Raw genomic sequence first — 15,721 nt, 5'->3', positions numbered from 1 at the left:
GGGTCAGGATAGATAAATCTGAAGGGTCAAGAGATGATTAATGAGCAGCAAAAAATAAAAAACAAAGTTCTGCCTCACAATTGTGCTCATATTTTAGACTTTTTGTCTATTCTTTTTCAAGTGGCACAGTGGTACAGTGGTTAGCACAGCAAGAGGGCTCCTGATTCTAACCCAAGGTGGAAGGTTTGAACCCGGGGTGGGGGAGCCCTTCTGTGCGGAGTTTGCATGTTCTCCCCGTGTTTTCTCCGGGTACCTCAGGTACTCCGGAAAAAAACGGAGACCTTAAATTGCCCATAGGTGTGAATGTGAGCATGAATGGTTGTCTGTCTCTATGTGTCAGCCCTGTGATAGTCTGGCCACCTGTCCAGGGTGTACCCTGCCTCTCACCCAATGTCAGCTGGGATAGGCTCCAGCCCCCCAGTGACCCCTGACACGATAGGTGGTTATGGAAATATTAAATAATTTGACCACTTTAGACCTTGGACAATTATTGAAATTAAACTATTTAGAGTTAGGAGGGGAAATAACTTTGTGATACATGTCTAAATCATGTGATGAGCCAAAGCAAAACAGGTTGGGAGCCACTGGTGTAATTTTTAACCATACAACTATAAATATACCATTATATTTAACAAGATTTTAATGTGTATTGTGTGTAAAATCTTGATCTGCAAAGCTAAAGTTGTCAAATAAATGCAGTGGAGTAATAAGTACAATATTTCCCTTTGAAATGTGGTGAAGTAGTGACGTATATGTGGCGCAGTATAAATATAAGTAAATAATATCAGTTACATAGCACCACTGATGAAAAAATGCAGCCATTCTGTAGAAGCACAATAAATGTCATGATAAATGGTCTGACAAAGAACGCTAGGTGCGTTGAGTAAATATTAGTGTCTGTGTCTTAACATATCAAATCATCCCAGTGCTTTACTAGTTCCCAGATTCCACCTGGTTCCAACCCAGCGTAATTGTAACTGTGACATATGGAGACTTCTTACTTCCTAGGAGGGGGAGTTAAGGGAGACTTCCTCATGAATTGCGGTTACCAGAACCTAAATGAGATCCTGAATCCAAACTCTTCCAATGCTGAAACTACACATCCTGAGCCTCAGCAGGGAATATAAATGAAATAGAGATCTCTGGTGAAACATGACTTTAATAGGAGCCATATGCATCCAATGACTGTGGGGGTGACGCAGTTGTGAACTCTGCCTATCCTCTTGATGGCTTAATGAGAGAAAAGTGCAAGGAAAAACAATAAGGAAGAAAACTGGAATAAATTTAGAGGAGATGGGTAGAGTGGAATAACACATAGGAACGCACAGGTCCATTTAACGCTGTGCATTAACGGGAAACGAAAGATCGCTTGTTTTAAACGGCCTTGAAAAGACAAGGACAACATTAGAAATCTTTAGAAAACACCTATTATAATAAAGAGGCATTAAAACCTATCCTCTCTTTTATAATCAGAGATCTTTTTCATTGTCAGCCAGAAGCAAGACATTAATCTGCCACATGTCAGCATGAGCTGTCTGCACAGATTTATCCTTCAATTATCACCTGAACGAATGTGAGAAGCTGCATGTAAAGAACAAAATGTTAAGCCACGATAACACATGTGGAATTGAGAATGCAATGTAACAACACATGGTTTGACCCTTGTGTTCTTGGCCTTATCAAGTGTGCAAAAATAAACACCAGGAAACTTGAATTAAACAAAGCCTGTGTAAAAACATCAATTCTGGATCTGCAAAGTTGCAAAATTAAAAAATTCTCCTTTGATCAGGAGTTTGAAATCATTTCAGAAAAAGACCTCCTTACATGCCATGGTATGAAAATGTCAGGTAATGGCTACACACTAAAGCAAAAATTAACTTTTGGCAGACAAAGTAGAAATTCATAACCCATCTGACGCCAGTTCGACAGACCTCCTGGCTGCAGAGCGAGCGCATGTGGAAGAGAAAAGAAATAAATCAGCAGAGAACTAGAACAAGTTGCGTCACTGCAACTTTTGTTTCTGATGTGTCGGATCAGAAAGACTCTTTGAGGCGCTCTCAGCGTCACATTAGCAGAGAAACGTCTCTGAGTGCTGTAAGCATAGCAAGAACACAAAGAGACAGGATAAATAAGGGTGTTTTTTTGAAGAGTAAAAACAAGAGAAAGTGCGTGATGCACTCTGTGAAGAGTCACTGGATGGAAGGGAGACTGTCAGATAGTATGTCATTAGCTCCTTGATACGCACTCTAAAGCACGCGCACCTAAAATATGCTGTTGAAATGTCCGCTTAGAATAATTACAGAGGAAATTGAAAAACAAACAAAAAGCAGCAACAGAAAGGACCCACATCTTCACATACAGGAAAGTGGTTTGGGGACTACAGTGACATAAAAAATAACTCAATAAAAAAACAGTGTTTCGCTCCATAATTACATCTCAGAAAAGGCAATAAAACTTTATCGCCCACACATTCATTCTCGTTTTTGTCTGACAGACGTTTTCATCTCTCTTGCATCTGTGTGTCTCTTTCCCCTCCTGTCTTTATACTCCTCCTCTCCCTCGGCACAACACTGAATGCTTTCTCTTCTGTTAGCCCTGCCATCTGAATCTACTTCACTCTCTCCCCCGAGTCCTCGTACAACCACTCTGATGCCTCTGCTGGGCTCCATCAGGACCAGCAGGACTGGAGACAGAATACATTTCTACCAGACTGTCTGTGGTTGTGGGAAGACTGACCACAGAGCTATGGGATGTTATGCTGCACCTCAGGACTCACAATGACCTCACCGCGAGTGCTCGTCTGCGCTGAGACTACAACTGACCTGCTGTGCTGCGGATAGACGACTAAAAGTGCAGCAACGCTGACGGTGGAGCGCTTTTCTGTCGCTGACACTGGGTCCTCTTAATGCATAACACACATTTGCAACTGGCAAAGCCTCATCACAGCAGGAATGAGAGATATTACTCCACATTCAGCTCATAGCTGTGCTTGATGTGCTGTGCAGTTACTGGGTGAATTATTCAACACTGTCACAATATGTAGGGAAAACCTGAATGGAAAAAAGCAATATGACTGAGAGAGAAATGAAATATATGTTGCTGACTATCAGCTGTCTCTATGGTGTGTTCAAGTGCAACCTAAACACATGAAATCCTACAGGTCACATGATACATTTCATTATGTTAATTCTTTGATAATTAAAGTAAAAAAAGAATAGGATCAATTTGTTCACTTCATTTAACATGCATTTTGAGACACTTGGCTGACATTTAGTGCCACGAAACATTTTGACAGATGACACAAACTTCTATCTGCATTATGGATGGGATGATATACATTTTGTCAGGAACACTCTCATCATAGCTTTAACCATTTATTGCGACAAATACAGTTATGCTTGGAGCTGATGGCTCCACTCTTAAGAGTCTCCCTGGACCAGACTAGCAGAATGCCAAACCAAAACAGGGAGGGCAATGCAGAAAACCCCCCTAGGTGTACAAGAGTGGCCCCAAGCAAGACATAAAATACCTTTTTGACCTTTACGCCATGTTAGGACTTTGAATTAGAAAGGTGGAGGCTGGAGTGATGGAGGTAAAGTTTTGCCAGCGGCGGCAGCCGTGGTGTGTAGCAGCATTAGTGTAGCAGATCAGTGACTAGGAAGCCATATTTTAATGGCCTGCCTTGTTGTGAGAATGGGCTGTGATTGGTGTGTGACTGATAAGGAGCAATAATCCAATCAGTCCATGTCCTGCATGAACTAACGCAAAGCTTCATTTATCACAGATCGCAATAAAAAATAAAGTTGATCGTGATGAATTTCAGTTATCGGGATAATCATGAATATTCTAATCACTGTAAATATCAGTAAGAAAAAACAGACTCACAATGTTTCCATTTTTTAGATTCATTTATCCTGTATTCATGCAAGGGGAGCATATGCTTATGAAAGATGTGTGTCCAGTCTGTGATGCAATACAAATGTTTGTTTCTTAACAAAATGTAAAGTAAAGTGATTCCACTATGTTTTAGTGCCATTTTTAGAGTTTTAAGATACTTTGAAGACTATTAGGACAATATTCGATATTAATTGTGAATCACAATTATTTGGCCAAGATAATCATGACATAGAATTTTCATATCATCCCATGCCTTATTTGCATTACATTGTAGTTCTTTCAAATTAATTTCTTCTTTACATGGCATGAAATGTACTCTGTGGCACTAAAGGCCCAGACACACCAAACCAACAGCAAAAAACTAGTGGAGATGAAAGCTGACTGTTGTGTCATCTCACGTTGCCTGTGTCTCGGACTATTTGTGTAGCTAAAAATGTTGCACTGCACACACCACAAACACCACAGCCAAAAGCTAGTACGTATGTTCTACGCCTGCGTGGGAGGAAGGAAGGATCCTTAAATGGCTGAATTTCAAAGACGCTACATCATCGAATCCTTTCAAAGGACCGTTCCAATGTCAAGGATCTTTGGAAATTCTACTGAGGACTGAGTCTTTCCTCCAGAGAATATTCAAGGATGCATGCGTGTATCCTCAGCGGACATGAAGTACCCACAATTCATTGCATACGATTTGCCATAATTGAAGGTGAGGCCTTTTCAGTGACATACACCTGGGCACTCACTAGCCTGTTCCAATGTGCGTTCACCAAATGCTAGGAGGGAGTCTTGCCTAGCCTCTGGTGAGCCCGACCAGGAAGGACCCGTCCTACCAAGGAGGCATCTTTGACTTTGAGAAGCACCATCTGTCTCATTCAAAAAGGGAAACCGGAAGACTGATAGGACAAATTCAAGATGCTAGTTAGCCAGTTATCACATTAACAACACACGAATCGTTTCAGCTAAAAAGCTCAATAATGGCTACAAACATAATCTTACTGTATATAACTAGTATGTTTCAATCTCACTCCCGCTTGACTTTCGCAATCGGTTTGCTTTCGTCACTTCCTTTCTCCTCTCGTGCACTGAGTTGAACAGCCAATCAGAGGATGTCATTCACTGCTACACCATCTCTGATGCAAAGTCAACTTGCTGAATCAGCTGCAAAAAGCTGACAAGGGCTGAATAGTGCCAACAGTGCAGGACACACCGGAAAAACTATGGCGACAGACTCTCACCAACGACCTGGCATTGACCAACGGCCAACCGTCAGCTCAGTGAGTCAGGGCGCTTAAAGATGACTGTTGCCTGTCAATGATGTCACACAGAAGGCTCCACAGAAGGTAGTCTGTGCTTCAAAGAAGACTTGAAACTTGATTGTGCATTATCAATTTGAGTTTAACTTGAGTCCATCTTGTCAGCTGGATTCAGGAAATGTGACATGGCTCAAATTAAATTAAAGCTTGCACTTGAATCCACAATGAATCGTAAAGTGTTGGAGTGTTTTATTTCCAGTGAGATCACTTTTTTCTACTAAAATTGAGCAAAAACAAGTGGAAAGTAGTGAAAGATTTACTGCTCATACCACCAGTCATTATAATTTCAAGGATACTACAAATCCCTTTTTAATCCTGTCAGTCATGTGAATGACGGACAGGCCGGGATGATCCACAGGAGGTCGGCCTGATCCCAGCTGCTCATTACTTTGATTACTCCGTATGCGTGTGTAGTTGCTTTTCTATCTCTTTTTCTTTAAGTACAAATTCTCTGCAAAACATGTTGATGGTGCTCGAAAGCAGAAGGATCACCGTCTTACAGTAAGGGTGTTACCTTTCAGGATGTGGCCTACAGGAGCCATGTTCAAAGGAATAGGCATGTCAGGCTTAACATGTATGAGTCAGTGATACTTTAATCTAAAGCTGCAGCTTCCCTGGGATTCTTCCCAGCGTTGCTGCACATACGCAGACACATGCTGCTGTAAACGCTGGTGTGCCGAGTATGTGTCCCTCCAGTGCAGTGAGCTGTTGGCTCACACACTGCGGCAAAATCTGAGTAGACGTTAATGCTGAAGGCCTGAAAACTGTACATCATGTTGAAAGTATGCAAAGCAAATGGGGGGCAAAATGTGAAGAGAACTCTGAAAATGAGAAAGTTGTTGACACTGAATCTGTCAGTGAGAGGTCCATCTGGAGACCCTTGTTTTGAGTTGTAGTTACATGGTCACGTAACAGTTCTCACTTTTCCATCTGCCACGTATTCATTACGTGCTTCACACCAGCTCTAAGCAGATGCATTATATGTTCCCTGAGTTGTGGAATATGATCTGTAAAAAGTATTCAAGATGTTTAGTTTGGTTTAAGATCAAGAACACTGACTAAATGATAACAGGTGCTGGACACAGGACACACCTGGTGGTGAGGGGACGGGGCGTATTAATGTCAAGAGATGAAAGAAAGCGATGGAGGGAGAATCTTAAACAGGGAAGTAATAATAATTCAAACTCACTTAGTTCATCAAAGTGTGTCTCGATGCCGTCAGCTCCAGGCACCGAGCAGATGAGCCGAGCTTTCAGGAACGTGCTCCACTTGTTGACCAGACAGCAGTGTCCGCCGTCATCGTTCTGTAGGGAAAAGACAGTAGTCATCCAGCCACCTCTACGGAAAGAGTCTGACCAACGTCTGACTAACAGCTGTTTGAAACAGCCGTCCAAACTAACTGCACTGGCTCTGTTGTTATTGGGCCTGTATGAATAAAGATCAGCTCTGTGCTTCAGCTTGGCCCATCTGCACAAGAGGTCAGCCAACTTTCTACTGCTGAGGTACAGATTCAAAGCCTTGGGGGAATGATTCATGGGCTGGAACTCAACACGTTTTTATAGAGTCCAAATGATTTGCAGGGCTGGAGGACATACATTTATTGTCTGTCTGTACCTACTATAACACGGAATAGGGAAGAATCCTGTTTTAAAGGTTTCGTGTGGTCTTTGTATAAAAGGATAACATGTTTTCATATATTCCAAAAACAGACAGATATGTTTTACAGTGTTTTTATTAGCCCTCATAGCGGCATGGCTCCAAGGATGGCGATGTTGGTCAGCCGGTCCACTGCTTTGGTCCAGACTGAAATATCTCAACGACTATTGGATGTTGTCTGCAGACATTCATGGCAACCAGAGGATGAACTCTACTGAATTAAATGATCCTTGACTTTTCTCCCACTGCCACTGGCAGGTTGAATCTTGTGGTACAGAGTTAAAGGTACATTCAGAGTATTAATAAAGCAGATACACAGATACAGTGGAGTAACAGCATCCCGAGCAGAGGATGAAGTCACACAACCTCTCTGTGCTGTAATCTGAGCTTCTCTGTGGTTTGTTGTGGTAAACCGGACCAATTACATGTGCATGCTAGTGCTAGTGAGTCCCTGGGTGTATCCCACTGGCTAGCTCACCAGCCGCCGGTCACCACTGATATTGGGACAGCGTTGTCCTTTGGTTCCCCCCGATTAACACTGTTAGCTCTGTTAGCGCTGTTGTTGATTTTTAACCCTGTTTATGGAGTTAGCCTCATTACTGCTAGCTGCTGGCTCAGCCACCTCCAAATTCACAACCCTGTCAAAACAACTCATGTGTTCTGAATTTGGCATGAAGCCCCTCTAAATATCTTGACAGCTGTCTGATGGATTGCCATGAAATTCACTAAAGTTCCCTCAAGGATAAATTTAAATGACTTTGGTGATTCTCTGCGCCAACAGCAGTTCAGAACTTTTGGCTTCGTCAGTGAAATATCGCAATATCTACTTGATGGATTGGCAACAAATTTTGCACAGATATTCACGGTTTATTCACAGAGTTGGGACCAAGTCATTGTTTTGCAAGACACAAGAGTCTTAAACCTTGGCACCCAAGTCCAAAGTACTGAACTTTGAGTTTCTTGTTCTAAACAAGTCGTAATGCGCTCTTCACCAAATGTAATGCCCTTTTTAAAACAGAGTAAAAGTATAATTAATTTACAAAAATCATGAATGCTTTTTAAAATGTATATTCATTTGTATTTATTTACACGTTTTTTGGAAGTTGTTGCATCTCTGTCTGTAATTTTTGACCCACATGTTTGCACACTGAAGCTTTTTTTGACCACCACATAGTTTTGTATGTGAACAAAAATATTTTTGGTATCATTTTTTCCAACTGGCCCTCAGTAATGTAACATTAGTTCTCTCCTGCAACTTGACTGGAGGCTGTCGGTTTGATTAAAAAAACAGTCAGACTGGGGAATTAAGTGTCGACTTGCTGGGAATGAATAGGGTTAATGTTGACTGAGGAAATGAAGGGAAATTAATTAAATTGTGGCACACTTTTTAAATAACCTATCTTATTTTCTTAATATTTGGGATTAGGGGGAGGTATCAAGTATTTTCAAGTCAAAAGGCTCAAGTCTAAGTGAATTCACGAGTTACTGGTGTCAAAGTCCAAGTTGATTTGCAAGTCATTATTGATTTTGTTGAGTCTAAATTAATCAAATTTGCAACTCAGGTCTGACTCTGACCCTGCCAACAACAGCAATAAAAAAAAAATCCATAGGAGAGGTAGAGAGGGAAATAGTCCACTGAAGTACACTGAATTTAGTGGTTGTAGCCAGTTTTGAAAAGGTGTGTTTTGAGGGTTTTCTTGAAAGGTGAGGGGGAGTCTCTGATGCCTTTAGGGAGTGAGTTCAAGAGGGTGGGAGCAGCACTTGAGTCCACACCTCTGGTTATTAAAATAGATTCCACAAATATGATGGACTTAGTGTTAATTGAAAATATTGGCATTCTAACGCGCAAAAGATTCATGTTTTCATATTGTCACAGAGAGACAAAGCCCCTCACCTTCCGTTGGACCACCGTGGGACTTAATTTCGGAAAAAATACGTACGATAATCAACGGCAGGAGTCAATAATTTGGTAATTCCGTTTGAATTATGCTGTGAATTACACATATGATGTTTGTCAGTTTAAGTTTGCAGGTTAAGAAAGTTGCAGTTTGTTGTAAAACTGTCAAAGTATAAGACTGTGAAAATATACTTGGAAAGACTACACAAGTGAAGTGATGTCCTAACTTTCTCTCCCACTGAAGCTACAATGCCTGTGTGTTTCGTACAGGGATGCGCTCACACAAGCAATGGGTCTTGCTTGTTCTTTTCTTCACTGCTGAAGGAGTTAGGGTTAGGGTTAGGGTTAGGAGTCACGGCATATAACACCTCCAACAGTTTTGCCAAGATAGCGGCCATGATGGTGTTGGTGACATATATTGTGCGAGTTGAGAGATATATTTCAAACTAAATAGTACTCTGACAAACCTATGACAAACTGCGACTTTCTTGAGTTGCAAATTCAAGTTTTGGATTCACAAACATTATATGTGTAATTCATTGCACAATTCAAATGGGATCAACAAATTATTTGTCTCTTGCCATTGATTACTGTACTGTACATATTTTTGCAGAAATAAGGTCCCATGGGAGACATGGGAAGAGGAGGGACTTCGCCTCTCTATTGTGAGCATGCTGACACTGCTGTGCCTAAGTACAACCTCACAGAGCCACAAAAAGAAAACCCTCATACAGCCACTAGCATGGCTGTAGACTGTTATTCAATATATATCTAATAAATCATGTTCTTTAGGGATGCATCTTGCAAACACAAGAGTGTCTTGAGAGACATTTTTCTGAAGTCCAGATGGTTGAAACATTTTGGACGCTGTGTCATTATCTGTCCGTCTTCAGTGAAAAACAACACTGCAGGCCGCAGCACATAGCTGAGGCACACTTACATAGCTGCGTAAACACAGCTCTGGCTTTGTACGGATGTATATGCATGTATACAGATGTGGACTAAAGTAAACTCTGCCGCTCAAACATTTCGTGCGGAGGAACAAAAATAGAGACACTTTCCAAACTTAGCTGCTGAGGCAAACGGCAAAGATTTAGTTTTCTGACTGGTAATTGGTGTGCGTTACTGTTCCGTGCTCAGCAATTACTGATGATCATGGGGAAGTTTTTTATGGGCCTCTGAGAGACCAAGAGACAGGCAGCAGACTATAACTAACCATTACAGAGACATAAAAACCCTTCAGTTGAGATGATCAACATGAGGTTTGCTGAGTGGTGTGATAACTCACCAGGCAGATCCGCCCTATCCTGGACTGGGTCATGGGACTCTGGCCCATCTCAGAGGCTTTCTCGCGGAAGAAGAAGTAGAGTTTGTCATCATTCTTTTCAGCACTGTCTGGGATGAGGTGTGCGTGGACGAATGTGGGATCTGTGGGAAGAAAAAGAAGAGATGGAGAAAAATAAATCAGACCTGTCGTGATGTGACGATCCCCAGCTGAGCCTTTGGTGTGAATATAACATTAGAAGTGTTAAACAACTGAAGTATTTAAAGCGGTGCATATCAACCTCAGGCTTTATCCTGTTTTAATCATCATGTAAAAGGATGGTTTTATATTTTCAAGTCTGTTTGAAAACAATGCTCACATGCTCAGATGTACACAGGTTCAGAGGTCCCTTCTTTACATGCTTCACTTTAAATTACGGGGGAGAAAATCCACTCCCTTGTTTACTCTGAAGTTCAGTTAAAGCTAATATAAGGCTTCAGCAGTCTGTCAGACACATGAGATGAATATTCTCCAAAGTTATAGTTCAAATTCCCTCTTTGTGTTTTCTTGCTGAGCCTCAGTGAAGGGACAGAAAAGGACATTTTTCAGTAAAAAGAATACATTTGTATGTTTAACCTGGCTAACTCAGACTCAGACGTTAGTTTTAACTGAACTTTAATATGCATTTTTACACAGAATTAGGTCTGTGGGTATTATATTCCATCACTTACAATGATTATAGCAAGGAAAAACTTTTTCAGTGACTGCTTCTTTCAGACAGACTTGAAAAAAATGTGAACCTATCCTTTAAAGCTGTGGTTCTCAACCTTTTTTGTGTCAAGGTCCCCTAAATGTGATACACATCAGGTTACAGACCCCAAATTGATCATTGATCATCATTTGACAGGATTTTGGTTGTTAAATAAGATTAAGACCAGATTTCTACATTCGACAAATGTAGTTGAGGAGATAACCATGAAGGGAGTGAAACGTGATTATTCTTATGACTGCTATTCATAATGGGCTCAGTTCTACAGTAAAGTAAATAGTGAATGAATCCCCATTTTTCTGAGGACCCCCTGGAACTCCCTCAAGGACCCCCGGTTGAGAACCACTGCGTTTTTTTTTTGTGTGTGTGTGTGTGTTTTTTTTTTTTTTTAAAGATTTTTGGCTTTTTGTCTTTATTAGAGAGGACAGCCCAAGCGTGGAGGGGCCGGAAGAGGGGGGATGACATGCAGCAAAGAGCCGCAGGCTGGAATCGAGCCCGCAGCCGCTGTGGCAAGGACACGGCTTTTGTACATGGGACGTTGACTCCACCCCAGAACTATGGCTTTAAAGGTACATTATGCAGGAATTAACAGTCACTGTTTATAAGCACGCCAGCAAAAGTAAGTGAAAGCCAACCCCTGATTCACTCATGTTTTGGAACAAGCTCTGTCCGCTCGGCGTTTGGCCTCGCTATATGTGCGTTTTTTAAGCACTGTGTCCCTGATTTTCATAGTGTCTCCTTGGATGCGTGCTGCTTACAGTCTGGCACATTTCTACCTTTTTATAAGGTCCTGACCTCACCTGCATGCTGTGCCCAGGAATGTCCTGAACACAGCATAAAAGAGTTGAGAGTCTCTGCAGATAAATACACTGTTGCACACTTCTTGTGGGTCATAAGTGATAAGTGAGAGGGATTACATTTGAAAAAGACTTTTTTTTTTTTTTTTAGGAAAATTCTGCACAGTATACCTTTAACTTTCCATGAGAGCAGTCCATCGTGAAGAAAAATATTTTGAGATGGGTTACACAGTCGGAAACTTGGAGTCATATCCACAGAAACAAGTGAGGTCTTAAGTCTTGTTTCATAGCGCAGTCTAGCCTCTCAGGGCCAAACACCTTCACTAACTTGATGACAGAACACATCGCAGTATGTATGACCGAAGTCTGTGAGGGCTCACAGAGAAACTGGATGAGGTAGAGGTCTATTGAGAGTAATTACTGCTAACCTAAATAATCGCAGCCTGCAGCCTAGAATAGGACTCTGACTGTCCTAAACCCACCCCTTTATTTCTTCCTAGTGACAATGCTCAATATGGCATCACAGCGTGCTCCCACTGGCTGACTTACTGGGTCACCGCTGGGTGCCCCTCCCCACTGTGACTGACCAGGGTCCCAAATGAGGACAGACAAAACCAGGAGGAAGGGGGGTAACCAGGAGCCATGTAACTGGGGGAGGGGGAATCCGAGGGATTCCACATGGCTGATTAGCAGGACTCAGGTGTCCCGATTCAGCGTACCACTACCAGGGGACTGTTGTCAGGGCAACAGGGTCAGAGGAAAATCTGGGAGCCAGCAACGCTGGGGGAGGCCGTGATTGATTTGGCAACATCAACCCAAAGCTCCCGACCAGCATTTATATCGCTGTGACAATCACGGTTCATTAGAGAGTGGAGGCTACTCTGACTCATTATTGACATCCAGTAATTTCCCACTGCTACTACACTACTGACCTTGTGGTCAGGCTCTGCAGGCATGCAGTCAACAATTAGCGTAATGCATTTTATGCTCTGAGTCAAATGATCATGTGGTCATGTGTAGCAGGCTGGAAAGATCAACAATCTCATTCCTAGATGACACAGCTCCAGGAACAGACGATACGCAGAGTGCTGTATAAACTACATATGGGAAGTTGCGTGAAACAGTGCAGCAGCGTACCTCAGGAGCTGAGGAATAAATTAAAAACAGTCTGGAAAGAGATGAGTGAGAGAAATAATGCTGGCTGCAGAACAAGCCGTGAGTCGAGACATTACCGTTTAACCATCTGGAGTTGTACTGATCCGTCCTCATGGCTGTCTGCTTCCCCAGTGTACGGAAGATAGCAGAGTCTGTTCCCATGAAATCGATGTAGACTCCTGCGTACAGCTCTCCATCTGTCAGTCACAGAGAAAGAAGGAAGGGTGTTGCAGAGGTGAAGTCATGACCAATGAAATTCTTTAGGATAAAGTAAAGAACACGTTGTCTTCCACCACGTCTGATTGAAACTTCATATATAGCTGCGTCATCCAACTAGGGTTCATCAAAATCAGAATAGTGACACGTACAGCACCTGTGGCCATTCACATTCATCAGTGTTTACTCTCCATGATGACTATAATGTCTGTAATTTTTCAAATACCACAGCACAGCGCCAAAATACATCATTCTTAAAAAATGTCATCAAGCCCAGTCCAGTCGTGTCAGAAGTGTCACATCTGGGTTGAAAACACTGACCTCACAATCACATCGCAATCATACTTACATCACACTCATTAGGCCAATCAGTGAGATTCAAAAACACAGATGGATTTACACGATTTCATCAAAGTCATTTTCCATACATGAGAAAGGTAAACCCTTGTGACGGGCAAAATGGAACCACTCCTTGAAGTGTTCGCTTCGTACCGGGTCAGCCTATCAAACGTGTAGTGCTCATGAATCCCTGACTTTTCCCACTCGCCCACTCTCTGCTATCTCAGGGCACTGCTCACACTGCCTGCTGCAGTGAGTGAAGGAGAAGCGATTAAATCAGACTGGAGTCAAGACCTCCATCTGCAAAGGCCAATGGTGCATTTATGTGCTCCTCAGACGGTCGTTCTTCCTACTCGTGTGTTCACGAGTTTTAAATTTTAACGTGGAAAAAAATGGATGCTACAAATACGATGTGCTAAATTGTATTGCTTAGAGCATTAAATAACACATTGGTAAAAAAGAGCAAAGGAAACAGATCAGGTGAGCCATAATCTCATTTTTCAGATTATTTTGACACCACCTGAATGCAGCACCAGGTTGTGGTGGTAACTTTTATGTCTGCTACTTGCCTCTCAAAGAATGACAGTTTATTGGTCAGTGACATATCTGTAACATCACGTACCTAAAAGTGGGAAGCTGAATCAATACATTTAAATAAATATTTTATCTTTATCAATGTAAACCTATAAAATTCAACTGCTAATGCATTTAAGAGAAGCCTTATGGGGCAGGCAGTCGAACATGCATGTACTATAATCGAACCCTTCAAAACCTGAAGGGTTCGAAACGTTCGATGCATTTACATGTCTCAACTTGATAGAACTGTCACTGCAACAATAATCAGTGCACCCAACATGAGTAAAACTCGGACTGGCTACTGTCTATTTACTGTAGTTTTATTTTAAGGTCCTGGGTGGTAAGAAAAGTAGTAAGCGTAAAAAATAACGCCTAAACCACGGGAATTCCAGCTTCCTCCATGTGGTATGTCTCTGCCCTGCCAGCTATGCAAGACAACCTGTAGCTGATTTTCTTGGTGTTACAGTTTTGCCCAGATCAGCTGGAATGGAGCTGACTCTCTCTTTCTCTCTCACACACTCACATGCGTGCGCACGCAGGGCACAGGAGGTCACTGATCAGCAGCCATGCCTGACCACCTTTAAGCTGCTGACAACAAAAGACCACCCACCGACACGGAAGCACACACAGCCATCAGTCTGACGAAACAAGTGAACGTATTGATAAAACTGTAACTGTACTTGAGCTGAGACGATTAGCACAAAATGCCAAACATTTTATGGTTGCAGCTTCCCAAATGTGAGGATTTGCGGATTTCCTCTGTCTCATATGATCGTAAAGTAGCTGTATGTGGGCTCTTGGACTGTTGGGCAAACTAAACGAGGGATTCAAAAACCTTGCCTCTGGCTCGGAAAATGTTACAGGGCAATTTATTTTTATGTCATATACAAAATTATTATGATTATTAGCAACAATATCGGGCAGACTGAAGTGGAAACAGACAACTTTTCAACTTGAACATTACCAAGTGGTATTACTGTTAGTGCTGCTGTCACAAAGACAACCAGATCATACTCAGTTTTCCTTGGAGCCTAGCAACTACCACACTTTACATAGTTATTTTAGTTGTTTCATTATCCACCAACTGGGGATAACTGGGGATAGCTCCCTGGGAAAAAAACAAAAAACTCTGTCAACTTCCTGTTTTGGTTGAGCAATGGTTGATGCACTTCCTTCGTGCCAAAAATCAAGCCTTTATTTTCCCCGGAGATCGCACCTGGTGATAGACAGAATTGCCGAGTGAATGTGAGGCTCATAGTGAACCAATCTAGCCGCCAGTGGTGTATTTATTCTGTAACTATTACACTGTGAAATCAACATTTACTTCATAATTATAAATCAAAGCAAAAAAAACTGGTGTATTTCCACTTTAATTGATAAAGATATTAGTTGCAACCCCAAACTGTACATTGCTGCAATCTGATGCACAGTAAGAAAATGTTAAATCATCACCCATAATCAGAGAAGATTTTTTATCTTAAAGGGGCAGATACTATCACAACCAACTGAGATTTTCTTTAAATACATGCTATCAAAAACTGAAGAAATAATGTAGAGTTTCACAGAGTTCATGTGGTTACAAACAATCCTTTTGAGGCATGCACGGACTAAAACCAAAGGCATATTGCAGAACTTCTTTGTTTTCCACAGATCGCTATTTAAAGCTGCCTGTACACGTAGGAAGGGAAAAAAGAAAAACAAGCAGAGACTTACTGATCAAAGAGGAGACGCTGTTCAGTTTGGGGTCATAAGGACATTTTCCTTTCCCAGAATCCACTTTACCAGGTTCAAGTCGGAAAATGTATTCCTGTAACGGGAAAGAATTAGGAAAAACATGTTTAA

The 15,721-nt window shown here is 41.8% G+C and overlaps 1 protein-coding gene across 2 annotated transcripts in view; it reads right to left on the bottom strand.

The window, feature by feature from the left end:
* The window catches only part of sema3fa (sema domain, immunoglobulin domain (Ig), short basic domain, secreted, (semaphorin) 3Fa), a 68,992-nt gene that overhangs the window by 8,033 nt on the left and 45,238 nt on the right, over positions 1-15,721 (bottom strand). For both annotated transcript variants that reach the window (XM_078169143.1, XM_033627301.2), the window contains exons 7-10: positions 15,593-15,686; positions 12,826-12,945; positions 10,052-10,191; positions 6,400-6,514 (exon numbers count right to left, since the gene is read on the bottom strand). In XM_078169143.1, the coding sequence (XP_078025269.1) occupies positions 6,400-6,514; positions 10,052-10,191; positions 12,826-12,945; positions 15,593-15,686 (469 nt within the window). The remainder of the gene's footprint in view (positions 1-6,399; positions 6,515-10,051; positions 10,192-12,825; positions 12,946-15,592; positions 15,687-15,721) is intronic.

The sequence above is a fragment of the Epinephelus lanceolatus genome, chromosome 1 (genome assembly GCF_041903045.1).
Source record: "Epinephelus lanceolatus isolate andai-2023 chromosome 1, ASM4190304v1, whole genome shotgun sequence".
NCBI lineage: Eukaryota > Metazoa > Chordata > Actinopteri > Perciformes > Serranidae > Epinephelus > Epinephelus lanceolatus.
Note: the sequence above shows the minus strand (reverse complement) of the source record. Positions and strands in the feature narration are given on the sequence as shown.